This window comes from Armigeres subalbatus, chromosome 2 (assembly GCF_024139115.2).
Source record: "Armigeres subalbatus isolate Guangzhou_Male chromosome 2, GZ_Asu_2, whole genome shotgun sequence".
In the NCBI taxonomy this organism is placed as follows: domain Eukaryota; kingdom Metazoa; phylum Arthropoda; class Insecta; order Diptera; family Culicidae; genus Armigeres; species Armigeres subalbatus.
In genome coordinates, this window is record NC_085140.1 from 288,624,645 (window position 1) to 288,650,673 (window position 26,029).

At 39.7% G+C, this 26,029-nt stretch overlaps 2 protein-coding genes and 1 long non-coding RNA gene across 3 annotated transcripts in view; all 3 read right to left on the bottom strand.

The window, feature by feature from the left end:
* The window catches only part of LOC134212371 (myosin-2 essential light chain), a 45,003-nt gene extending 34,392 nt beyond the window's left edge, over positions 1-10,611 (bottom strand). Inside the window, exons 1-2 of the mRNA XM_062690148.1 lie at positions 10,455-10,611; positions 10,322-10,349 (exon numbers count right to left, since the gene is read on the bottom strand). Of these exons, the coding sequence (XP_062546132.1) occupies positions 10,322-10,349; positions 10,455-10,457 (31 nt within the window). The 5' untranslated portion in view covers positions 10,458-10,611. The remainder of the gene's footprint in view (positions 1-10,321; positions 10,350-10,454) is intronic.
* On the bottom strand, positions 2,713-3,447 carry LOC134216504 (uncharacterized). The gene has a single exon (XM_062695372.1). The coding sequence runs from the start codon at positions 3,367-3,369 to the stop codon at positions 2,746-2,748; it is 624 nt and encodes a 207-aa protein (XP_062551356.1). The 5' UTR covers positions 3,370-3,447; the 3' UTR covers positions 2,713-2,745.
* Positions 10,612-11,089: 478 nt separating the features above from the next.
* Positions 11,090-11,900, bottom strand: LOC134216505 (uncharacterized). Its single transcript, XR_009980700.1, has 4 exons — positions 11,846-11,900; positions 11,481-11,773; positions 11,291-11,392; positions 11,090-11,220 (listed from the first exon to the last, which is right to left on the bottom strand). It is a non-coding gene; the product is annotated as an uncharacterized LOC134216505 (long non-coding RNA).
* Positions 11,901-26,029: the final 14,129 nt, after the last annotated feature.

Sequence of the window (26,029 nt, forward strand, 5' to 3'; positions counted from 1 at the left end):
GCATGATTTTTAGCGTGAATTTCAGTGGATTTTTCTATCTGTGTAGCTTCCATCACGTATTCACGGTTTTGATCACACCAAATTTCTAAATCGTATAAGTCTAGAGATATCAACCCCATTAAGTCGTCGCCCATACGCCAGCGCTGTCAAGTACAAAACACAGGCGCACGTGCTCGCGCTTCAAAAAATCTGACTGGCTAACGCAGTGCCTCTAGGTTTATATCCATAAAGAGAATCCCAAATACTTCCAATCATACCCAATCATCATCACTCGCGATTCGTTTTGTCGATGCATCACTCGTGATGCAATCAACAAGGAATACGATGAACACTTTATACGCAAAGCATGAATCCGTGCCGATGCGAATAACTGGTGAGTGCCATTTGTTTCCAAATAGCAGAAACTGGTAACTCAGAGATTGTCAGAAGCACGGATGAAAAGGGAAACCCAAAATTTATGGATTGGTTCATCGAGTATCGTGCTCACACGTGTGACGAAGACATACGAACGAAAGCTGTAGCATTCATTACTGAGCGGCATCTCAAGCGAAAGATGATGCTATGTAGGGATCAGTAACCCTGGTTCAGGATTATGTTTAAGATTCTAAAAAGAATCCGATTGAAGGTTCTGAACAGAATCTGTTTGCGATTCTGAAATCGAATGGTGTTCTGAACAGTTAATTAAAACAGTTGGTAATAGTCAACGTAGTTTTTGAGATCCACCGAATTTCAGTTTAATTTCTACAAAACCTAACTTATTTTGAGAAATAAAAACATTATTAGTACGGAGCAGTGTATGACAACATTATTTTTACCTGTAGTTCAATCTTGAGTTCCTTTAAATCTGCAATTAAATACAAATTTTCTATTATCATAACCTGACCTGAGACGATAACATGGCAGTGTATTTGCTGTCGGCCTACATATCATTTTTATTTATTTATTTTATTATATTTATTTATTATATTATTGAAGTTATGAATTTCATGAACCATAATGATACAATGAAATGATACAATATTCAAGATATATAAATCATAGTGATGTAAACTTGACAGGTTCACGAGTACATCGAGATTTTGGGAATGATAAAAAGCTTTTCGTGTCATATAATGCTTATCAATGAGCCACACGTAGTGCATTCTCAGAAAAACTTCGCGGGTCGCAAGAAAAGGCTTGGAGGGCTGCACTTTGGGGATCACTGATTTAGATCAATGACAATAAAATGATTAATTTTGCTCACAATCAAGAATTATTAATCTTCACAACTCTTGAACATAATTTATATGACATTTGCATGATAACTCACACCGCCATTATCGAGCGCAAAATACGCAAAGTATACTGGATTACATGTAAGTAACGATTTTAATTACAAAATTCAAATACTTAGGTTTGTAAACCTGTTTACACATAGAAAATGCTAGAGTCTACCCGAATAAAAATACAGTAGAATCACAGTACAATTTATTGTAACACTACTATTAATAACATTGAATTGGCGATAGATTATATTGTAAATGGAACCATAGAAAACATTTGAATGCATTGTTATGAACCATTTATTCAAATGTAAATGAAGTTTTCGCAATAGAATGTACGGGTTGTTAAGTATCGTAACTATACAAAATCTGAGTTTTTCCATACATTTTTTCGTCACACAATAGAGTGCATGGTTAATATATTGTTGAATTATCGGAACAAATCTGTTCAAAATACAATGGATTGTATTGTATTTGTATAATAAAACAATACGATTTTGATTTCTCAGTTGTGACAACTTTACTGTTCAACAATGCAATTTAAAGGGAAAAAATGCATATTTGGCGCTATGAGGCAAATATTGTTAAATAGTATATATGCAATGTAATGAAACATTTCAAAAGTTATCAATGTATGAATCTTATGTACGAAAACGTTTCAAAAACAATTGCAAGTATTGGTACATTAGAGAAATATGTTGATGTATTGTATCCTTAGTGTTATTACAATCTGTGCAACCACCAAGAAACAATGTATCCTATTGTATACCGTACATGGCATGGTAATTCAATTGTTTACACTATTGAACCAATAGTACATTTTTATCCGGGTACTTTGTAAACATGTCTAAAGCTTTTAGGAACACCGTGTCTCGTATGTGCGACGACGCGTCGACGCCAACCGGCCTCAAAGTTCGCTATTGATATTGCTGCTGTTCGGAGACAGCCATATAGCGAGTATGTCAGCAGCACCACGCCGCCGCGCCGCACCGTAAAAGCGAAATCTGTTGAATGCGCGAGTTGTAATTCCTTATAAGGGAAACACGCAGACCCCGATTGCCTTTGGGCCGCCAATTTAATACCAAATTGAGGAACGACCCCTTTTTGCCGCACTGCACAATAACCTCAAAGAGGGACATTTGCGCTGTAGTGGTCACGTGAATGGCACAGAATAACATATGACATGTTTAGCTTCGATCACATCCATGCGGAGGAACCGAGCCAGGCCAATTTCACGATCACAGAAATCTAACACGATGAACAACATAATTCGAATCAAATCTTCTTCGCTTTCTCGACATTGCTTCCTTAAACCATGTAAATCTGATGGGTTGAAAGATATGTTCCTTCAATGTGTTCTTTTGGAATTTTTGGGAGATATTACATTCCACGTAACAATTTGATATAATCAAGATAAAGGGGTAAAGGGATAAATGAAAACCCAGACAACACGTATCAATCATATATTTCATGGTTGATCACATTATTCATAACACGGTATAACAGCAAAACCATACTTTCCAGGGAAGTCAGCTGATGAATCGAGCTTGGTGGTATCCGTAAAGACTTTACCCTCACCAAAACCACTTGTGTGCAGCTCATCCGAGAACAGAAACTCTTTAGTGTAATGATTCTTCAGTTTGTAATAGCCCTCATGTTGAAAGTAGCTGAAGTACCAAAGTGAATACTTGGTCAAAACAGGGAAAGTCACTATTTCGCGGTTCGTAGATTGGACTATCTTGCCGGTTACAACGAGATACTCCGAGGACAAAATATTTTCCACGGCCAGAGGGACATCCGCTGTGTCGCTAACGTTTTTCCATGGGTAATAAATCTTCCAGAAAGCGGTATGCGAGTAATTGGGATTGGGGTTCTGATAATGCGAAACATCGTGGTAAACATAACGATTGCCTTCCACCACTTTATCCGCTGTGAAGAGGAATCCTCTGCTGTAGATACTTCTGATGTACACGCAGTTGGCGTTCGTGTTCAGGTAAGGTGTTACTTCAATCGGAACTATGTCCGTACAAGGACATGTACAAGGATTGAATGGTATTGACTGGCAATTGACAACCACCAAGGCAAAAATGTATATTGTCGGAGACATTGAGGATAAGTAGCTTTCTGCTTGCTAACAAAATACTTTTGAAATATCGCGTAGCAGCTGAGATTATAATCGTGCCTATCAAACTGTACTTGGCAGAAATGACCAATTTTACTGTTTTGCGGAACAAATGGCATTTGCTTTGGTTTCGCGTTTATTAACGGTTGTTTACTTTAAATTGGTAAATCTAATTCTTTGATACGTTACATTCACTGGGTCAAAGTCATTTTTCCACTTTCAGAAGCAGACTTCTCATACAGTGGCACCAGAGACAAACACGTTTCTTTTGAAATCTCTACCCAGATTGCCGCCCTTGATGCTTCCAACCTGAGACAAACACGACAAAATCAAGAAGATAACTAGTCCAGGGTTGTTTTTTTGTTCAACTGCGTCCATTTCATTGAACTTTTGTAGCATATCCGTGTAATTTGTTAAGTGCATGTCTTTCTGCTCCATTTCTATTGAGAAGAAATGAAGTAGTCGTTTTTTATTCAAATATTTCTCAAACTTAATGTGAGGCCTCTTTAGATTGAGGTACCGCTATTTATACCCTTCGAGAAATGGATTATACCAACTCTCAAAGGCGCGCCCCTCAATCAGTTTCGGAGTTTCGGCATCAACGATAAGTGGGATAATACTGAATTTGACCATGCATAGCGACTGAAGTTCAAACATATTTTTGCTTACTCTTATGAGTTCCAAATTCGTTTTTGTACACAGATCTGATTTTATTGCGTTTGGCATTGCAGAATCTCACCTTTACATAGTGCTCTAATCAGTCAGAGGGTTTAGCAGATCCACCAAATTCGTATCCGCTTCTTTCCTAATTAATCAGCGCTATGGAGCTTGGAGATTCATGTCGTCGGCTTCGGAACCAGCTTAAGATTGAGTTACGTTTCGAAAATTCACTCCATTGACTCCATCTAAAAGGTGCAAAAAATGGGTCATCTAAAAGCAAAGTATATTCGTTCCATACTCTTTCGAACATGACTCATAAGTATTAACAAGAATTGTAAGAACTAGAGCACAGTGTGGTGGATCTTACTCCGTAATGCACCACCAAATAGGTGTCTACCCAGCATTAAACTGCTTAGCTCATTGTTTCACACTCCCACGCCATTCATTCCCTCGGCACGGGTCGCCTGACACCTTGGGACTCGGGGTTAGGAAGGTCATATTTTCGGCTTCAGTGTTGTACCGAGCCTGGGATATGAACGGATTTACTCTGTTACACACTACTTCGGAGTATCCATATCCCAGCATAACGGGTAAAAACTCTTCCGGGTATTCTCGCAAAACTAATTTCCAGTGAAATTTAAGCGGGAATTGATTCAGGAATTTTGTCGTAGCTTCAAGTACATTCTTCAAAAACACTCCTGCGTAAATCGCTTTGAAATTTCCTGCGGAAAAATTCCCTAATTTTTTTCTGCTAAATTCAAGCACAATATCTAAGGATTTTTTACAGAAACTCCTGTGATCATTGCTATAGGAATTTCTGAGGAAATCGTAACGTGAATACTTACGAAAAATTCTGTGAGAACTCCTGCGAAAATTCTTCCGGGAATACATTCAGAAATTTTTGTGAAAATCGCTTTGGAAATTTAAGGCGGTATTGCTGTGGATTTAATCCCTGCTGCAGAAATCCTCTTTAGGCTGTAGAAATGCATTCCTTAAATTCATTTTTAGAATCATTGTAAAAATACCATCGAAGTTATTCAAAAATGTATCAAAAAATCCTCCTAAAGTCATTGCAATTTTTTTCAGATATACCTATTGAAAGTCATCTTTTAATTTTTGAACGAACTTCTTCTAAAGCACTCAATAACATGAAGCATCTCCATCAAATCAAGAAACATTTTGGTGTTTTCAATTGTTGTTATTCGTTATAGATGAATGCTGTGATGAATGATGAATTCCTGACGAGAAAACTTCTGAAAAATTATATGATGTCATGCTATGTGGTTCATAGTAAAAGGATTAATCAATCAGAAACTGACAAATATCTCGGAATTACGACGATATTGACGAGGAGATAAAAAATATACATATTTGTATGCGTCGTTTGTTGAATGCTCAAAAGTGTAATGTAATTCACTTAATAAGGGATTGGAAATGTCCGAAAAATGTTACGAGTATTAGAATCCAAACGTAAATTTTGCTAATGAAAATAAAGCTCATATAGATAGACATAAAACAAATTTCCAAATACACGTCCTTAGATCTAGTATTTTATTTATTAAACTTTCACCCAAAACTAAATCCGCACGAGGCCCTAAAATCGTTATGTAAATCGGTGCGCAATCCGCATTGTCGTATTGCGAGAACAGAGAAAACTTCTAATTTTGCGGAGCAAAGAAGAAGAATGCTTTGAAAGTACCATAAAACTTATTTAAAATAAATAGCGACATGTAACACCCGTTTAAAGTTACATATTTTCTTTCATTTCAATAATCAACATTAACACCGAAAAAATCAACCAACATTATTTTCCGTGCATCAAGTGATTTGACGTTTGCGGAACAACTTTCCGACGGTCGACCGTCGGACGCACGTTCGAATTTTTCTATTTTCTCGCAATAACAACTCTGCTCTTTTTATTTAATGTTCGGGTTGGCACTGACCCAGGGTGTATTAAGAACGGATGGTAAGATATGACACGGTGTCTTTGTCTAAAGAGACTTATTTTAAGCGGGAACCTTCTTACGAACGACCGTGAGGTGATCCAAAGGAAGCAGCAGCACTACGAAGAGCACCGCAATGGCGATGTGGCAGACAACGGTGGCGGGCCAGACGAAAAACAACAAAGCCCCTGGAGTCGACCAACTACCATAAGAGCTGTTTAAACACGGTGGTGAGGCACTGGCTAACGCGCTTCACTGGATAATTACCAAGGTTTGGGAGGATGAGGTTCTGTCGCAGGAGTGGATGGAAGGTGTCGTGTGTACCATCTACAAAAAGGACGATAAGCTGGATTGTAGCAACTACCGCGTAATCACATTGCGGAACGCCGCCTACAAGGTATTCTCCCAAATTTTATGCCGCCGACTAACACCAATTGCAAGAGAGTTCGTGGGGCAGTACCAGGCGGGATTTATGGGTGAACGCTCCACCACAGATTAGGTGTTCGCCGTACGTCAGGTATTGCAGAAATGCCGCGAATACAGCGTGCCTACATATCATCTATTTATAGACTTCAAAGCCGTACATGATACAATCTATCGGGACCAGCTATGGGAGCTAATGCACGAAAACGGATTTCCAGATAAACTGATACGGTTGATCAAGGCGACGATGGATCAGGTGATGTGCGTAGTTCAAGTTTAAGGGACATTCTCGAGTCCCTTTGAAACGCGCAGAGGGTTACGCAAGGTGTTAGTCTTTCGTGCCTGCTATTCAACATCGCTTTCGAGGGGGTAATACGAAGGTCAGGGATCGACACAAGTGGTACGATTTTCACGAAGTCCGTCCAGTAATTTGGTTTTGCCGATGACATTGATATTATGTCGTCATCAACACGCCGAAGACGAAGTGCATGATAGGAAGAGGCTAAAGAGAAGACAATGTGACCCACCCACCGCGAGTTTGCATCGGTGGTGACAAAATCGAGGTGGTTGAAGAATTGAACTCCGCAAAACGCTCCGATCGAATAGAGTTTGCCACCGTACCAAGCTGACTATCTACAAAACGCTTATTAGACTGGTAGTTCTCTACGGACGCAAGACCTGGACGATGCTTGTGGAGGACCAACACGCACTAGGAGTTTTCGAAAGGAAAGTGATGCGTACCATCTATGGTGGGGTGCAGATGGCCGACGGTACTTGGAGGAGGCGAATGAAGTACGAGTTGCATCAGCTGTTGGGAGAACCATCCATCGGAAGACTGCGGTGTGCCGGGCACAATAAGATGCTGTAGGCAAGTGGCCAACTTTTCGGGGCCCATCTTAATGAGCTCAGCTCAGATACCAGCTGCTTTATATAGACTATAGCTGTTGGATGGCATCATTAACTTTTCTTCAAGATGGAGGCTGGTTGGCTTCTATTGTCGGCTGAACTAACGTAGTCATCTCCTCCGCTGCCTTGACTTTCACTGCCTGTACTCTCAGCGCCATTTAAATGTTCCTCGTAGTGCTGCTTCCACCTTTCAATCCCCACACGTTCGTCCGTCAAGATGCTGCCATCCTTATACCTGTACACCTCGGCTCGCGGCACGAAGCATTTGCGGGATGTGTTGAGCTTCTGATAGAACTTACGTGTTTCTTGAGAGCGGCTTCCTCCGCTTCTTCCAGGCGGCTTTTCTTCTCCTGAAAAAGACGGGACTCCTGTTTCCGTTCCCGCTTGGATGCGGTGAAGCCGTAGGCTGTTTTAGTTCGTCAGCCGGTGAGCACTTTGAGGCTTTAATATGATGATTATTATAATCGTCTTTTTTATGCTCATAAATTTAATGTCATAAAATTACGATACGCAAAATTAGACACTTGTAGACACCTACTCCCCTTCCTCCCCCTCATAACACTTTTTGTATGGATGATTTTTTTAAACCGTAATGCTTGAACTGATCGTGTAACTAATCGATTCGTCATTATCCAGCTTTTTTATTGTCGTTTTATTGTCTCAGTTGATTCTTTGGCTTATTTAAGGTCAACTTTCCCAAAGAACCCATATTTTTTGAAGCCTCTAACTATTTTTAAAAGAAAAGAGTGCTGTTTTTTTAGGTTGGCCCGATTATGAACGAACATCGGGTGAATTTTTCAGGCCGGTTTACACGTGCAGCACTTGTTCGGTTTTTGTTTTCGATTTTAAAAATAGTTAGAGGCTTATGGGTTCTTTGGGAAAGTTGACTTTAAATAAGCCAAAGAATCGATTGAGCGAATACAAATTTTTGACGGGAAAGGTCAATTCTTTCCAGGAATTCCATCGGGAGAACCTACCTTACAGTCCTATGATTTGACTACATGCATTGGAAATGTTGTGGTTAGTTGAATTAGATTATTTTTTGCAATTATATAGAAAAATAAACACGAGAGTGTCCATTATAGGAATATTTTGGGGGTCTATAATAGGGAAGAAGAACATCCCGAAACGAAACATAAAAATCAAATGAAGTGTCGACTATGGGAAAGCAATTTCCTATTACGGACCCCCAGGGGGCGAATTCAGTCAGACTTTAAAATGTTAATTTCAACTAATAACGTCGTGTATTTGAGCGTTTTATGTATGTATCGTGAAGATGAAATACAGAACCTGGTATTAGATATCAAGCAGAATTAATATGTTGAAAATTTCTCTACTATTGGGTATTTTACCCTAATAATTAAAATCTCATAAAGAAACCCATATAATGAGACCTATCGGAGGTCCAGGGCTGTTACAACAGTCCATGGGAAAATCTTTGATCGGCATATTCAGATATGGATACTTACGAAACATCCACACGTATGTCCATTTTCGTAGCCAATGCCATAAATCTAGACAGACAATATCTTAACAATATTTTAACACTTCCACGGCTATTGACTGTGATCTAAGGTCAATGCACAAGAGAATTACGAATACGTTACCACTTTTGGATATTTTTGAAAGGCAAAAAGTGAAACGAGGCCCAATGATTCACCAATCAAATTTTTGCATAGGCTGTGATGGCTCAGCATATCTCAAGTGTCAAAACAAAAATCTGATAAACTAATTCACCTAGCGGTCATTTTTTGTTGTTCATTTAAAAATATATAAGCAAATGAAAAACAAATTTTTCCTCTCGTTCTGTGGCTCTACATTCCAACTGAAATTAGGCCTGCTTTTCAATTTAGAATTCTATTAGCATTTCCTTATTTTATTATTGAAAGCTTTTCTATGCCCACCATTGCATGATATGTGTCTTGTATGGCAAGTACAATGGATACACTATGTCCAAGGAGCCAAGAATGTTTCCCACCCGGAAACATCCTGGGCCGGACCGATAATCGAACTCGTTATCTCCGGCTATGCAATCCTACGCCTTTGCTCGCAAGGGTAACTGGAAACCCCAAGAAAAAAGGGAATGAAAATTGATCCCTAGGCTTATTAACTTGAATTTATACACATTTCAGAAATAGATCTAATCTATATTAATTGATTATCGTTTTAACATTTTTGCTACACCCGATGCTGTTTTTACACGATTTTTTTACATTATTGCAAAGTCGCTCCATTTTGCATGATTCAAGAAATCATAAAACTTTTTTTACACGGATTTTCAAATGTAAAACCCGTGTAAAACAAAATCGGGTGTAACAAAATTGAACGGAAAGCAGACCCCGAATAGTTTTTAACAGATTTTTTAAAAATCTATTCTTTTTCCATCCACATAGAATACTTTTCGACTTTAAATAAAAAAATAAATAAAAAATAAACCTAATTCATTGTTTATGCCGTGTCTAAATGAAAAATAATTAGGTATAATAATAATTAAATACAGGTATTATTAAAAATTGAAGATTAGAGATTAAAAGGAATTGCTATAAAAATTATTTCCGTATGTATGTGACTAATGCGATGTATAAGTTTTTTCTTTGTACATGTCATTAAGCGCCTGCTTTGGCGAAAAAGTATTAGAAATATTAATAATAAACAACATTAATTTTTTTTATGTGTTTGAATTAATAACTACATATTCAAGCGCTTCAACCCTTAAAGGCGCAAGGCGATTTTTTTTTTAGAAATCGTCGGAAATATTTTTAACGTAAATAACCATTGAAATCATTACATGTACATTTAACTTTTAGTACCACCCTATTATTTACTCATCGTTCCGTAGATGACGTCATAACAGAGGAATTTGTTGAACTTTTGCCACTTCAACAGGATATGATTTTTTATATTATTCACAACAGTTTTACAGAAGGAGCACTAAAAAGCAAAGATATCTCGAACATACATTCTTCTACCGAATGAAACATTTTTGATAAAAATAGTGAACTTACCAGCGAGTTGGTCTTCGGTGAAATTTGTCTATGAAAAACGAAACAAAGAACATGAAATACAAAACGACGTTTTTTTTTTGTTTTTGTTGGGAAACGAAAACTTTAATTCGCATATATGATCGTGTTGGCTTACCATTGTTATTCGATGATGATTGTAAATGGAAACAAGTTGAAAATAGTTAGCACTTTTATGGATTTTGCACAAATTGAACCCGAACGATTGCGACGCGGAGCGGACACAAATTTTAATTCTGATGCAGAACAAGTTGACAGCTGGGCGATGGTTGGTGACTCAAATGTTTTCGTTAAAAAACTGCAATGAATTCGAGGGGCTGCCCAACGCGAAATATCAAGATCGCTAACAGTGGAAGGACAGGTTTTTGAAGAAGGACTTCGTTCCAAAATTTGTTGCAGACTTCAAGATACTACACACTTAATTTTATTTAACGGGCTCGGTAATTGATTTACCGATTTCTCAACAGCTGAGCTCTCGGTAGTCACCTCGGTAATCAAATTCTGTTACCGAGTCCTCGGTTCCACATTAATGATGATGAACTGTCAAAATATACCGAGCAGATTTGTAATACTTACTGAGCTCTCGGTAAAAAATACTGGTGGATCTGTAAAAACGTAACCGAGGGCTGTAATTCAATGAACCGAGTAAAATGTAATTTAATTTTCATCTTTTTCATTGATAACAAAAAATAGATGGAATATCAGCTCTTTAATAGTCTTTTAATTTATTTTAAAACATGTTTTGTTTTTTGCGGGTTGTGGAATATTTGATGTGATATTTTTCTTTTTTTGTCTTCCTCAAGTAGCGCTACTTCACTCATATCTCGGGAAGCTAATTTAGAGATGGTGGCATACGACCGCATTTTCTTCCAGAAAGTTTATATCTAGAATTGTAGAATGCAATTTGTTCAGCAAAAATGTAGGGAAAACAGTAATTTTACAGAAATCAAATACCTGAAGATTTATTATGGACTCTAGGATCTAGAATTGAAACAAAATTTACTGGAAACGAAGCATCAGCAGCAGGGATGTGAAATACTGGTTGTGAATATTAGTCTGAAAATTCATGGAATAAATTTATCAACAAAACTCTGGAAACTAGAAACATATCTTGGTAAATGCTGGTAAGAATATCGGAACATACCTGAACATTAAGTTGAGATCATGTTTTTTCTGGTACCACTAATCAAGTACGAAAAAAAATCGTGTATAATGAAATTGATCCGATTCCGAGTAGTAAAAATGGCGTCACATCAGGGAGCATGTGGTTGGAAACTGAGCTCGGTATTTGCTTTAACGGGTGTTCAGTAAAGCACTTTTGATTTTACTGAGTGATCGGCATATTTTTTGACAACTTCAGAACATTTTCTTATTACAGAGTAGATCGGTAATGCTTATTACCGGAACTCAGTATTCTTTTTTGAACTACTGAGACAGCTGTAAAAATTAATGCAGAAATCAGTAAAAGTTTATCAATTAACTGAGCTCTCGGTTTAATTTTTCTTTTACCGAATAAAATCAGTAAATAATTTTACCGAGCTGAAATTCTCGATTTGAGTGTGTACAGTATCCCCCCGCTTATCCGGACTTCGCTAGCCCGACTACTCGTTAGTCCGGATTTCGCTAATTCGGAATTTTCCGGATTAAAAAGTATCAACACCCATTTAAACACATTATGCTGTCAGTTTTCAAATTTGTGCTGCGATTTTGTTTTGGTTCATTTGTATGGATTTGACAGTCGGATTAACGAGAGAAACCCCGATAGTCCAGCCATACATTTGTCGGATCAACGGGGGTATACTGTAGTATCCAGTTTTCCGCGAGCAGTAATGGCCGCCAGCTTGCTGAAGGTTAAGCCCCAAACGCAATACAACGGCGACGGAAACGGAAAATTTGACAGTTAGCCCATATATTTTCTGTCAAATTTGCCGTTTCCGTCGCCGTTCCGTTATATTGCGTTTGGGGCTTTAGTCTCTGATTTGACATTTCTTTAGGTCAACTGCACCCACCGCTCCGAGCATTCTGACCAATGCAGCATATAAGAAGGTGCTGATTAAGTTCTTTTTGGTTTTAAACCTGGGTGAGGTCCGACCCCGACTCTGAATAACAGAACGATAAATGAATCAGGTTCGAGTCAGTATGATGGTATTAGTGAGAACTCAAGCCCTATCATCTGTTTTGTTTTCAATTCGCACTTTTATCAGCTGGCAGAAACAGACATATTTTATCTATTGAATTTTGCTACTAATGTTATTTTTCTTGTTTTATGAATGATGGGGGAAATAAGATGTTTCTTCTGTTAATTGTTCAAATTAAAAAAGAGCAATGGGTAATGTTTTCAACATAACCGCGAGTAGACGTAGGACTTGTATAATCGTGACTGCATGCTGCACATCGAACGAACAAACGAAACGAAAAATGCGCAAGCAAAATGCCCGTCAGTACGCGCTGCTGTCACAAATTGTAATGACTCGCAAACGGCAGGCACTGCTTCTTTTATACACAAAGAAAATCTTCCGGTAGACCCGAAGGCCCGCATTCTGATGTCCGTGTTAGGAATGCACGTGATTGGTTACATATGAAATTTTTACTGGCTTTGACAAGAATTTAAATTTTCAATATCTTATCGTTAATAATCCTAAGTTTCAAAGAAATAGGCAAAATGGTGGAGAGTGTCCGAGTCGATTGATATAAAAATCTTAAAAATCTACCGAAAGATAAACCCGCATAATTACAAACTGTTCATGGATATTTTCCCGTGCGGTCGACAACAGTATCCTTTACTGTTGACAACTGTAAATGAACAATCTCATATAAAGTTTTAACAGTTTGTGGTACGGTTATTTGATAAATAACAATATGTTGAATGGGTTGTTAAGTTATGTCACCATAAAAAATCGTCTGTTTTCGCGTGCAAAATTTTCGCTCAACAGTATGATAAAATGTTGATATATAATGCAGGAAATAAAGAACATTTTAGAGACAGCATGTTATATGTTGACATTTAGTGATAATGTCGAGCAGTTATGGTTGAATCGATTGAAAAGTATTCGATAACCGCAACGTAAACTGTGAAGCTATATCTTACATCGTAATAATGATTCTGACCATATAACATGTTGTTTTTTATTATGCGGGAAGACGCTAGTAACGTTCAAAATCTTCCCTTCCAGCGTAACGCTCTCAATTTCCAAAAATCTAAATGACACCCAGTATCCAGCTTTTTACGAGTTGGTGCCATAATACTTTGAATCACCCCTTTTGACACTCGCTGTGTCCACTATAATATTTGTAGATGGATCTTAGCAATCGGTGATTCGTTGATTTTTTTTGTAAACATCGTTGAACTGTCATTATTTTACTTTGAGTTGAGTCTTTGGTTTAATATTTTCTCCATTAAAATATACCTACTATTAATTTGTACTTTTTTTAGGTATCCGTGAAAATATAAGCGTGGCTGGTGCCTGTGGCAGTGTGGCATGCATTTGAATGAATAAGTTATTGAGCTTCCTTCTTCCAATACAAGGAGACGCGCGTTCCATGTCATACTATCTATGGTTTTAGGGCTTCAAAATGTTTCGCGGTTCTAATTCATCTCTCGCACAGATTTATGAAAGAGACATTGTTGTATCTCTTCTAAAATATAAAGTGCTACCAGAATGATCGTCTTGATACCGACCCTTTGCAAATTTAATTTACTGACAAAATACAATATGTACAATTAATCTATTACTAATTAGTCGAATTAGGGGAGAACTACACGAAGAATCTACCACCTCGTAAAATACGATTTATTTATTTATCATCAGACTAAGGCCGGAGTGGCCTGTGCTGCACATAAAAGACTTCTCCATTCAGCTCGGTTCAAGGCTGCACTTCGCCAACCACGCAGTCTGCGGAGGGTCCGCAAGTCGTCCTCCACCTGATCGATCCACCTTGCCCGCTGTGCACCTCGCCTTCTTGTTCCCGTCGGATCGTTGTCGAGAACCATTTTCACCGGATTACTGTCCGACATTCTGGCTACGTGCCCGGCCCACCGCAGTCTTCCGATTTTCGCGGTGTGAACGATGGATGGTTCTCCCAACAGCTGATGCAACTCGTGGTTCATTCGCCTCCTCCACGTACCGTCCGCCATCTGCACCCCACCATAGATGGTACGCAACACTTTCCTTTCGAAAACTCCCAGTGCGCGTTGGTCCTCCACGAGCATCGTCCAGGTCTCGTGTCCGTAGAGAACTACCGGTCTTATAAGCGTTTTGTAGATAGTCAGTTTGGTACGGCGGCGAACTCTATTCGATCGGAGCGTCTTGCGGAGTCCAAAGTACGTACGATTTCCAGCCACTATGCGTCTCCGAATTTCTCTGCTGGTATCGTTATCGGCGGTCACCAGTGAGCCCAAGTACACGAATTCTTCAACCACCTCGATTTCGTCACCACCGATAGAAACTCGTGGTGGGTGGCTTACAAGAGAGGTCACTTGAGCCTCTTCCTATCATGTACTTCGTCTTCGACGTATTGATGATTAGTCCGATCCGTTTAGCTTCAGACTGAATGATGTAGGCTTCCTCCATCCTCTCAAAGTTACGTGCCATGATATCAATGTCGTCGGCGAAACCAAATAACTGGACGGACTTCGTGAAAATCGTACCACTCGTGTCAATCCCTGCCCTTCGTATTACTCCCTCCAAAGCTATGTTGAATAGCAGACACGAAAGACCATCACCTTGCCGTAACCCTCTACGGGTTTCGAAGGGACTCGAGAATGCCCCTGAAACTCGAACTACGCACATCACCCGATCCATCGTCGCCTTGATCAACCGTATCAGTTTATCCGGAAATCCGTTTTCGTGCATTAGCTGCCATAGCTGGTCCCGATCGATTGTATCATATGCGGCTTTGAAGTCGATAAATAGATGATGTGTGGGCACGTTGTATTCGCGGCATTTCTGCAATACCTGACGTATGGCGAACACCTGGTCTGTGGTAGAGCGTTCACCCATAAATCCCGCCTGGTACTGCCCCACGAACTCTCTTGCAATTGGTGTTAGTCGACGGCATAAAATTTGGGAGAGTACCTTGTAGGCGGCGTTCAGCAATGTGATTGCGCGGTAGTTGCTACAATCCAGCTTATCGCCCTTTTTGTAGATGGGACACACGACACCTTCCATCCACTCCTGCGGCAGAACCTCATCCTCCCAAACCTTGGTAATCACCCAGTGCAGTGCTCTAGCCAGTGCTGCACCACCGTGTTTAAACAGCTCTCCTGGTAGTTGGTCAACTCCAGGGGCTTTGTTGTTTTTCAGCCGGCCGATCTCCTCCTGGATTTCCTGGAGATTCGGAGCCGGAAGTCGCATGTCCTGCGCGCGTGCTCCTAGGTTCATTACCATACCGCCACCGTTGTCTGCCATATCGCCATTCAGGTGCTCTTCGTAGTGCTGCCGCCACCTTTGGATCACCTCACGCTCGTTCGTAAGAAGGTTCCCGTTTATGTCCTTACACATATCGGGCTGTGGCACGTGGCCCTTACGTGAACGGTTCAACTTCTCATAGAACTTTCGTGCGTTATTAGCGCGGTACAGTTCCTCCGTCTCTTCACGGTCTCGATCTTCCTGCTGGCGCTTTTTCCTCCGGAAAATCGAGTTTTGTCTGTTCCGCGCCCGTTTGTATCGTGCCTCGTTCGCCCTCGTGCGGTGTTGCAGCAATCTCGCCCATGCTGCATTCTTCTCCTCAACTAACTGCTCACATTCGCCGTCATACCAGTCGTTTCTCTGATCCGGAGCCACCGTGCCTAGTGCAGCGGTTGCGGTGCTTCCAATGGCGGATCGAATATCTCTCCAGCCATCTTCAAGAGATGCTGCGCCTAGCTGCTCTTCCGTTGGGAGTGCCACTTCCAGCTGCTGCGCGTAGTCTTGGGCTAGTCTACCGTCTTGTAGCCGCCCAATGTTAAGCCGCGGCGGACGACTCCGACGCGTGTTGATCACCGTCGAGAGTTTTGAGCGCAGACATACTGCGACGAGGTAGTGGTCGGATTCAATATTCGCACTGCGGTAAGTGCGTACGTTTGTGATGTCGGAGAAGAATTTACCGTCGATTAGAACGTGGTCGATTTGGTTTTCCGTTACTTGATTAGGTGATTTCCATGTGGCCTTGTGGATATTCTTACGGGGGAAGAAAGTGCTTCGGACTACCATTCCGCGGGAGGCTGCAAAGTTTATGCATCGTTGGCCGTTGTCGTTCGATACGGTATGCAGACTATCCGGTCCGATGACCGGTCTATACATTTCCTCCCTTCCTACCTGAGCGTTCATGTCACCGATAACGATTTTGACGTCCCGCAGTGGGCATCCATCGTATGTCTGCTCCAGCTGCGCATAGAACGCTTCTTTCTCGTCGTCGGATCTCCCTTCGTGTGGGCAGTGCACGTTGATGATGCTATAGTTGAAGAAACGGCCTTTAATCCTCAGCTTGCACATCCTTGCGTTGATTGGCTGCCAACCAATCACGCGTTGGCGCATCTTTCCCAGCACTATGAAGCCGGTTCCCAGCTCGTTGGTGGTGCCACAGCTTTGGTAGAAGGTAGCCGCTCGATGCCCGCTTTTCCACACTTTCTGTCCTGTCCAGCAGATTTCCTGCAGCGCTACGACATCGAAGTTGCGGGGATGTAATTCATCGTAGATTATCCTGTCGCAACCTGCGAAGCTTAGCGACTTGCAGTTCCATGTTCCAAGCTTCCAATCGTGATCCTTTATTCGTCGCCTAGGTCGTTGCCGATTGTATCGAGTCGTGATGGTTGTTTTAAAGGCGGCTTATTGGGCCTGCGCAAACCTCCTGTCTCGTCGGAGGGCCGTCGTGTCAGGGCTGTTTAGCGTCCCACCTAACACCAGGACTTGGGCTTGTGCGCTTTGAGCGGCACACGGTCGCTTTGGCGGAGCCTACTTGCGGATTCATGCAGCTTTTTATAGAGGTTTAACAGGGCCCACTGTCAAACCCCACCACATCCTAGGCAGGCGCCACAACTCGCAGATGGCCTGGGGAGGGATCGTCAAGCCCTTGGACATAGTCCCTGCTGCCCCCATAAAATACGAGCTATTGTGAAATAAAAGGATTAGACAACGTGTATTTAATATGTGTACTCGTCTGAGGTCAGCTAGATCGAGAAAATCAAACTATGACCCTTCCCTATGATTCCACAGCTAGCAGCACAAAAAAACTTTAATCTCGGGTAGGATTTAGACGATCCCCACCAGTGCGTAAATAAAGCCAAAATAGCAACCTCTATCATGACGCGAACTCGCACCGGTCGTTGGTAAACGGGTTCGGGAAATGTAAACGCAACCTTCGGTGAATAGCGAGTTGGCAAATTTGGCGACCCGCTCCAACCGTTGCCAAACCATCACACGGAAATATAGAGTAACGCATAAATAAAAAATGTGCCATCTTCTGAAAAATTGTTCGGTTATTCATCATCAAAACCATTGTGATGAAGGTCAGTTTAGTTTGGATTTCAACTGATTGGCGGCGCTAGTGCATATGAAATAACCTGATAGGTTAGATATCTCGAAATCTGGAATTTTTAAAATATTGGCGTCTTCTACAAAGTTGTTCGGGTGGTCAAAACCATCATGACGAAAACAAGTTTAATTTGAAATACAACCGCTTGGCGGCGCTAGTGAATTGGAAATAAACTTAAAGGTTAGGTATTTCGATAGTTGAACTCTTAAGAATATTGCCGTCTTCTACAAAGTTGTTCGAATGATTAAAACCATCATGACGAAAGCAAGTTTAGTTAATAATACAATCGCTTGGCGGCGCTAGTGTATTGGAAATAACCTGATAGGTCAGGTATCTCAAATTATGTAATTTTTAGAATATTGCTGCCTTCTACAAAGTTGTTCGGGTGGTCAAAACCATTATGACCAACGCAGGTTTAAATTAAGATATAACCGCTTGGTGGCGCTAGTATATAAAAAATAACCTACTAGGTTAGATATTTCGAAAACTGAAATTTTTAGAATATTGCCATATTCCACAAAGTTGTTCGGGTGGTGAAAACCGTCATGATGCAAGCAAGTTTAGTTTTAAACACAATCGCTTAGCGGCGCTAATGTATAAGAAATAAACTGATAGGTTAAATATATCAAAATCTGGAATTTTCAGAATATGGCCGTATTCTACAAAGTTACTTGACATAAGACGAGTTCGTACAATTCCATTTAATTCCACCACTTGGTTGTACCTTTGACAGATACTTATTTCGACTTCTACAGTAAGGCCATCTTCAGTGTCTCGTACTTGACTCGATTCGACTCAACTCGAGCGCCAACGAGTATTGCGGTTTCAAACTAAACTTCTGGTTTTTACTACCCTTTTAAATCTTACATAATAACCAACCTAAAAGATAATTCGGATAACTTTGAAGGAGATGGCCACTTTCTATTCTAACGGATTTAGAAATATTTAACCTAACAGGTTATTTCTCATACACTAGCGCCGCTATGTGTATGAATTCCTAACTAAACTAGTCTCCATCATAAATGTTATGGCAACCCGAACAACTTTGTAGAAGACAAAAACTTTCTAAGTCTTATAGATCTCGAGATTTCCACCTCACTAAATTATTGCATATAAGCCAGCGCCACCTAGCAGATGTGTGTCTAGCTAATCTGATAATCACAAAATGCATTACGCACATACTTATATTACAAAAGTTAGAGCGCGTTCTGAAAGATTTGAAAATAAATAATATTTTTTTTCTAATTTTGTTTATTTCCGTGTTTTCCTCAATAGCAACCGGATATTCACCACCGGTGCGAAGCATGTTTGCACTTCAACAACCTTGATAGAAACAACCGGTGCGAGAACAAGTGCATAAATAAAATATGAACGCATTTCGTTCCTATACTAGACACTCATTTGGATACACATCGGTGGGGATCGTCTTAGCAATGGAAAATAGCTGCAGAAGGTTTAATCGCAGAGGCACGATAGGGAACCTCGGATTGCCCGTAGAGCCATGAACAATCCAAAATTACAGGCGTGCCATCGTTCAATTTTGTAGTAGACAAAATTATTGTCACCATTCTGCGTAGCTCTTAAGACATTTTGTTATTCATAAAATGGAATACCTAAAATAGAAGAAAGATTAGCAATTTTATAGAAAATGGTGATGCGTAAAATTCCTTGCTGTTTAGAAATAAACAACCTAAAAAATCTCGATGGTAACGGGGAAGACCGACACTCTACTTCAAGGCTACCGAGATATTATTATGAATTAAGTTCACAGCATATGTCAAATTCGGTTCACCCCTTGTTAATTTATGGCTAGCATAAAAACCTGGATAGTAAAGAAAGACGTAAGTCCTACGTCAAAATGACTATTAATCCATCAATAAATTTATGTGATTAGGAGCTGGTGATGAATGACGACGGCAATGTAGATTGCCGTGAAAGAATTTTGGCGTTCCAGAACATTGCCGGTAATTATGCCAATCCGTGTTTCCCGATAAATTATCATGCTTATTCTTTATGGCTTTTTGGGTAACAGTAATTAGGTTATAGGCGTATTTGAGTAAAGCTTATCGATCATTTCGACATCTGGTGGTCGTCACAAGAACCACGAAAAAAGTGTCGTTGGCCAAAAAAGTGCATTGGCAGCATACGGAGGGAGTACGATTTTCGCGTTTTCTGGTTAATCCAACCATTTATGAAAGCTAGTCGCATAATTGGAAGAAAATTTTATTTTCTTTGGGATGAGCTTCCATCCGGTGGGTGCTTGCATATGATTTTTCAGATTAAATAGCACATCTCTTGCAGTGCCTCCACCGCACTATTTTGGTTATGAATTCCCGGATTTTCAATTCGCGGCTTATTTGGGTGGAATTTGTCTTCAACAGCTGCTTAAAGACTGTAAGAAGCCAATGCCAGTGGAAAACATGTGACCATATACCATAAAGTGAAGTAAATTTCATGGAAAAAAATTGATTTTGAATGTAAATAATCGCTTCTGTCGACTTTTCTCTCAAACTCTCGCAGCGCACTCTACCACTGGATCCTTCTCGAATTCTCCTATAGAAGATTTGAATTATCAACTATGTCATTCAAATGGAACAGAACAAGAAAATACGGAAACATTTTGTAAAAAAATCCAATATAAAATTTATTGAGATTTGGAGCCTTATATTTTAAAACAAAGAATAAAATCGCACAAGAGTTGACTAGCGTTCTTTTTTGTTAAATATGCTGATTTTCGCAGTGAAGACCTATCAATTTATGTTATAATGAAAGTTATTGTTATTTTATTGTTTTCAGTTGTTATTCCATCAACATAATGAATCAATGAAATAGGGTAAAATGCCCAATAGTGGACCCCCTAGTAGCGGAATTTTGCTTTTCCTGTCATAAGGAGTATTAATTTTCAACATATTCATTCTGCTTGATATCTAACAGCAAGCTCTGCATCTCCTCTTCACGATACATACATTAAACGCCCAAATACACGACGTTATTCGTTGCGCAGTGTATCATATCCTGAAAATCTCACAATAATCGATATGGATCCACACATAATATATCAAATTATTGCTTATTCGCGATTTTTGAATGTGTGGATTTTTGGTAGTGTATAGGTCATTTTCAAAGAAAACTCAATGGGGACCCGACTGTTTACTTCGATGACATTTGCTTCCAGGGTGCAGCAGCCGTAAAAAGTGAAGACAACAATCTTCCGTGCACCATGTTTACGGTACTCGTCACTGAGTGGCGATACCGACGTTTCTATTGGCGAACAAACGTTGCATGAAGAAGAAGAAACATGAAGATGATATTCGAAAAATATTGCACGGGGAAGCATACGAAGAAAATTTTGAAACTCTTTTTAAAAATTCTAGAAGAAATTTAATTAAAAACGGTTAGCAGTGCGGGGTCGGAAATTTCTTATACTGTGTATGAAGTGCAATATCACTAAATAAAATTTTAAATCGAAATGATGTTGTTATTATACAATATAAGAAATTTCCGACCCCGTACTGCTAACCGTTTTTAATTAAATTGCTTCTATCCAGCTTTCCACGCTCGCCATAATGGCGACTGCTATAAATAAATCTGACAGTAACTGCTTCCGACGCTGACCTGTAATCGACGCTGGTCGTATCTATGTAACTATTTTCACATTGTTTATTTATTGTTATTGAAAAAGGCAAGACTTGAAGATAATGGAAAAAATGTTGTAACAAGCTTTTAATATTTGAAAACTAATTCCAACTGTGCCAAAAATATGATATACATTTTTGTTTTAGGTTGAAGCTCGAGTTGAAGTAATTTTGCGATTCAACCGTTATTCCAATACGCATGGTGTGGCCACTGTTTATGTGAAATTTTATGTTATCATACGACGGCTCCAAACTCAGACATGTTTAAATGCAGCACAAAACTGAGATTCTAAAGAAAAACATCAATTTAGGAGAAGCCTGATGATTAGCTAAATGCCGATCTGCAAGCAACTAAAATCACAAGACTCGGTAGTGCTAAGATCGGTGTGATAAACACTAACGTTGCGTTGTTTGTTTCAAGCTCAATAAATAGCCGCTTTCCATTCATCACAGTGCCGTTCAGATGATAATATTCTACTTAATTTCACCAATTAATTAAATTAAATAGAATCAGGAATAGAATACTATAAATCCCATTTCGATCTACGGACAGTAAATTGTAACAAAATCAGGAATAAAATATAATAACCAATAAATACTTTCTTTAGCCATATTGACTAGCTTACCTATTTCTTAGAGCTATATACATGCTTAATCTGAGCATTAAGAAATGATTATTGTAAAGGAAGTCATATGCGCGATTAAGTTTAAGTAAGTTTAATAAGTTGATAATGAAATGCGAGGCATAACCTGGCTGGATTATTTTTTATTGAGTTGATTGGTTCCCGTGAGATCGAACAGCTTTCCCTCTGGAGTGTTGGTAGTATAGTATATTCGGGTGGTTGAGCTGTATTATTGACTACTCGCATGTTCTATGAACACAATATCAAAAGGTAATGGTTATCAAACACCTTAGGTCGAATACTGGTGATGAGCTCATAACACAATGAATGCGCATTGGTGGTCAGCGTAGGAAACATAACTAAGTAGCATCAAGACAAATAACGAATGCTTAAACATATTGAAATTATATTCTCATTAAACATTAATACTGATGGCACTGCTTTGTGACATTACCGGGTTAGGAATCATTATATAGTAAATCTCCACATCTACAGGAATCATACAGCGCGTACTTGAATTGTTGTTGTATGGGGGAACCACTTCAACCTAAAACGATAAATGCTGATCATATATTTGCAAAACAATAAATGAATTAGTTTTTAATTATCAAAAGCTTCAGTACATTCAAAGTTAATTGCCTATATGCCGGGTATTAAGCCACCCGGAGTGGAAATTAATTACTATGTCTGAAACTTGATTATGCATATGTACAACATGTGATAGATTTAGTTCGGAAAAGGTATTGAGGGTAACCGCCCCTTCGGTGGGGTTTGATCCCGACCCCAGTTCGCATGACAGGTGCTTTCCCTACTAAGCTACGAAGGACCTCCGTCGTCCACTGCAGCTTAGCGGGTACTGATGAAACCAAATTCCCAGCACCAGGTACCAGCCGATCTCTCGCAATACATTTTCAGAACTAACTCTCTCAAATGTATTTTTGTACACATCATGTCAACCAAGTAGGATGAGTATTTAGTATTGTCCGGCTCCTACACGTAAAAAAATAACCTTATATGTTATGGCAAAAAACCATTCGAAAATACTTATACTCTTCATTATGCCACCTAATGAATGATCCCATATCATAAAGTACATAACATTCATAAGTTAATGAAAAGTATAAGTTTCCGAATGTATGTGACTAATGCGATATATAAGTTTTTTCATATACATGTCATCAAGCGCCTCTGCTTTGGCAAAAAAGTATTAGAAATATTAATAATAAACAACATTAAATTGGAAGAATTATGAACTCATGTTCGAAGACTGAATTTTCAACAATATCACCGAGATCAGTACATTCAAAGTTAATTGCCTATATGCCGGGTATTAAGCCACCCGGAGTGGAAATTAATTACTATGTCTGAAACATATAGGCAATAGGCAATTAACTTATAACTTGCATATAGGCAATTAACTTTGAATGTACTGATCTCGAGTGGCGATCTCTCTTCGCTTGTGTGGTCGTGTTGGGATCTGACGACCAAACTGGCATAACCTCACACAACCCTACTTCATTGAGCGCCGTTGCTGATGAAGCAAGTGTGTAGGAGCCGGACAATACTAAATACTCATCCTACTTGGTTGACATGATGTGGTACATAAAATACATTTGAGAGAGTTAGTTCTGAAAATGTATTGCGAGAGATCGGCTGGTACCTGGTGCTGGGAATTTGGTTTCATCAGTACCCGCTAAGCTGCGGTGGACGACGGAGGTCCTTCGTAGCTTAGTAGGGAAAGCACCTGTCATGCGAACTGGGGTCGTGGGATCAAACCCACCGAAGGGGCGGTTACCCTCCAATACCTTTTCCGAACTAAATCTATCACATGTTGTACATATGCATAATCAAGTTTCAGACATAGTAATTAATTTCCACCCGCGGCTTAATACCCGCATATAGGCAATTAACTTTTGAATGTACTGATCTCGAGTGGCGATCTCTATTCGCTTGTGTGGTCGTGTTGGGATCTGACGACCAAACTGGCACAATAACCTCACACAACCCTACTTCATTGAGCGCCGTTGCTGATGAAGCAAGTGTGTAGGAGCCGGACAATACTAAATACTCATCCCATTTGGTTGACATGATGTGTAATAAAAATACATTTGAGAGTTAGTTCTGAAAATGTATTGCAGAGATCGGCTGGTACCTGGTGCTGGGAATTTGGTTTCATCAGTACCCGCTAAGCTGCGGTGGACGACGGAGGTCCTTCGTAGCTTAGTAGGGAAAGCACCTGTCATGCGAACTGGGGTCGTGGGATCAAACCCCACCGAAGGGGCGGTTACCCTCCAATACCTTTTCCGAACTAAATCTATCACATGTTGTACATATGCATAATCAAGTTTCAGACATAGTAATTAATTTCCACTCCGGGTGGCTTAATACCCGGCATATAGGCAATTAACTTTGAATGTAACTGATCTCGAGTGGCGATCTCTCTTCGCTTGTGTGGTCGTGTTGGGATCTGACGACCAAACTGGCACAACCTCACACAACCCTACTTCATTGAGCGCCGTTGCTGATGAAGCAAGTGTGTAGAGCCGGACAATACTAAATACTCATCCTACTTGGTTGACATGATGTACAAAAATACATTTGAGAGAGTTAGTTCTGAAAATGTATTATGCGAGAGATCGGCTGGTACCTGGTGCTGGGAATTTGGTTTCATCAGTACCCGCTAAGCTGCGGTGGACGACGGAGGTCCTTCGTAGCTTAGTAGGGAAACCACCTGTCATGCGAACTGGGGTCGGGATCAAACCCCACCGAAGGGGCGGTTACCCTCCAATACCTTTTCCGAACTAAATCTATCACATGTTGTACATATGCATAATCAAGTTTCAGACATAGTAATCAAAAGTTTGTTGGAAAAACTTCTTTTTTCGATTCTCGCCTTTTATGATAACAGTAAATAAACAATGTGAAAATGGTTGCTGAGATACAACCCGCGTCGATTACAGGTCAGCGTCGGAAGCAGTTACTGTCAGATTTATTTATAGCAGTCGCCATTATGGCGAGCGTGGAAAGCTGGATATAAAAGAGTTTCAAAATTTTCTACGTATGCTTAGACTGTCAATCTGTATTGTTAAACCTGCTGTTAAACCTATGTTTTGAGATATTCATATTTTTTACCATGAGCTCATGCATGGAATAATGGAAGAATGGTAGTTGGAAATCGATAAAATGTATGAGAAACTGGTATTTTGCAAATGTATGGAAAATTAAGGTGTTTTAGCAGAAAGTAGTGATAAGGAATGAAGTATGAGGTGAAAAGATTATATCCTGCATTTAGTTTGCACTGATTAGTAGTTTTATAGTAATGAAATTTCGATTTTACTACCACTGAAAAAACGCAATCTCTTGCATTAATCGTTTTGACTGGTATAAGGCATTTTATGAGACAGATCGAAACAGCTGATTTTCTCGTGTTTATCTACTCTGACAATCAGTGGGAGCCGTGTTTGGTAATGTTTGGTGCGACGTGTTTGGTAATTTCGCGCTGAACATTCCGATGGATCCCATAATTAATTCTGCCTGTTTTACTTTTCGTCTACCAGGGCTTTAGAACAAAGTTTTTCATATGATTCTTAAAACGTGTGGTTAGATTATTCATACCATTGCATTCTATAAGCATGAAATGCTTAAGCAAACTCGAATGAAAAGTTAAACGTTACAAACATTATTTTGTGTTCGGACCTAACGGAGTGTTCACGCAGAATCATACCAAACAAAACATCAAAAGTAAATAATCGGGCCACCGGGAAACGTCTCAAAAAATGCCTTATTCAAGTCTCAATTTCAAACCAGTTAAGAGCGGAGCAGAATGGATACGTTTGCGTGCGTTTTGACAGTTTTCCTATCCCAGCAAACAAAATGTGAGTCGTGAGGCATTCGTTAGGCACTAGTGAGTGGCTGAAAATTGA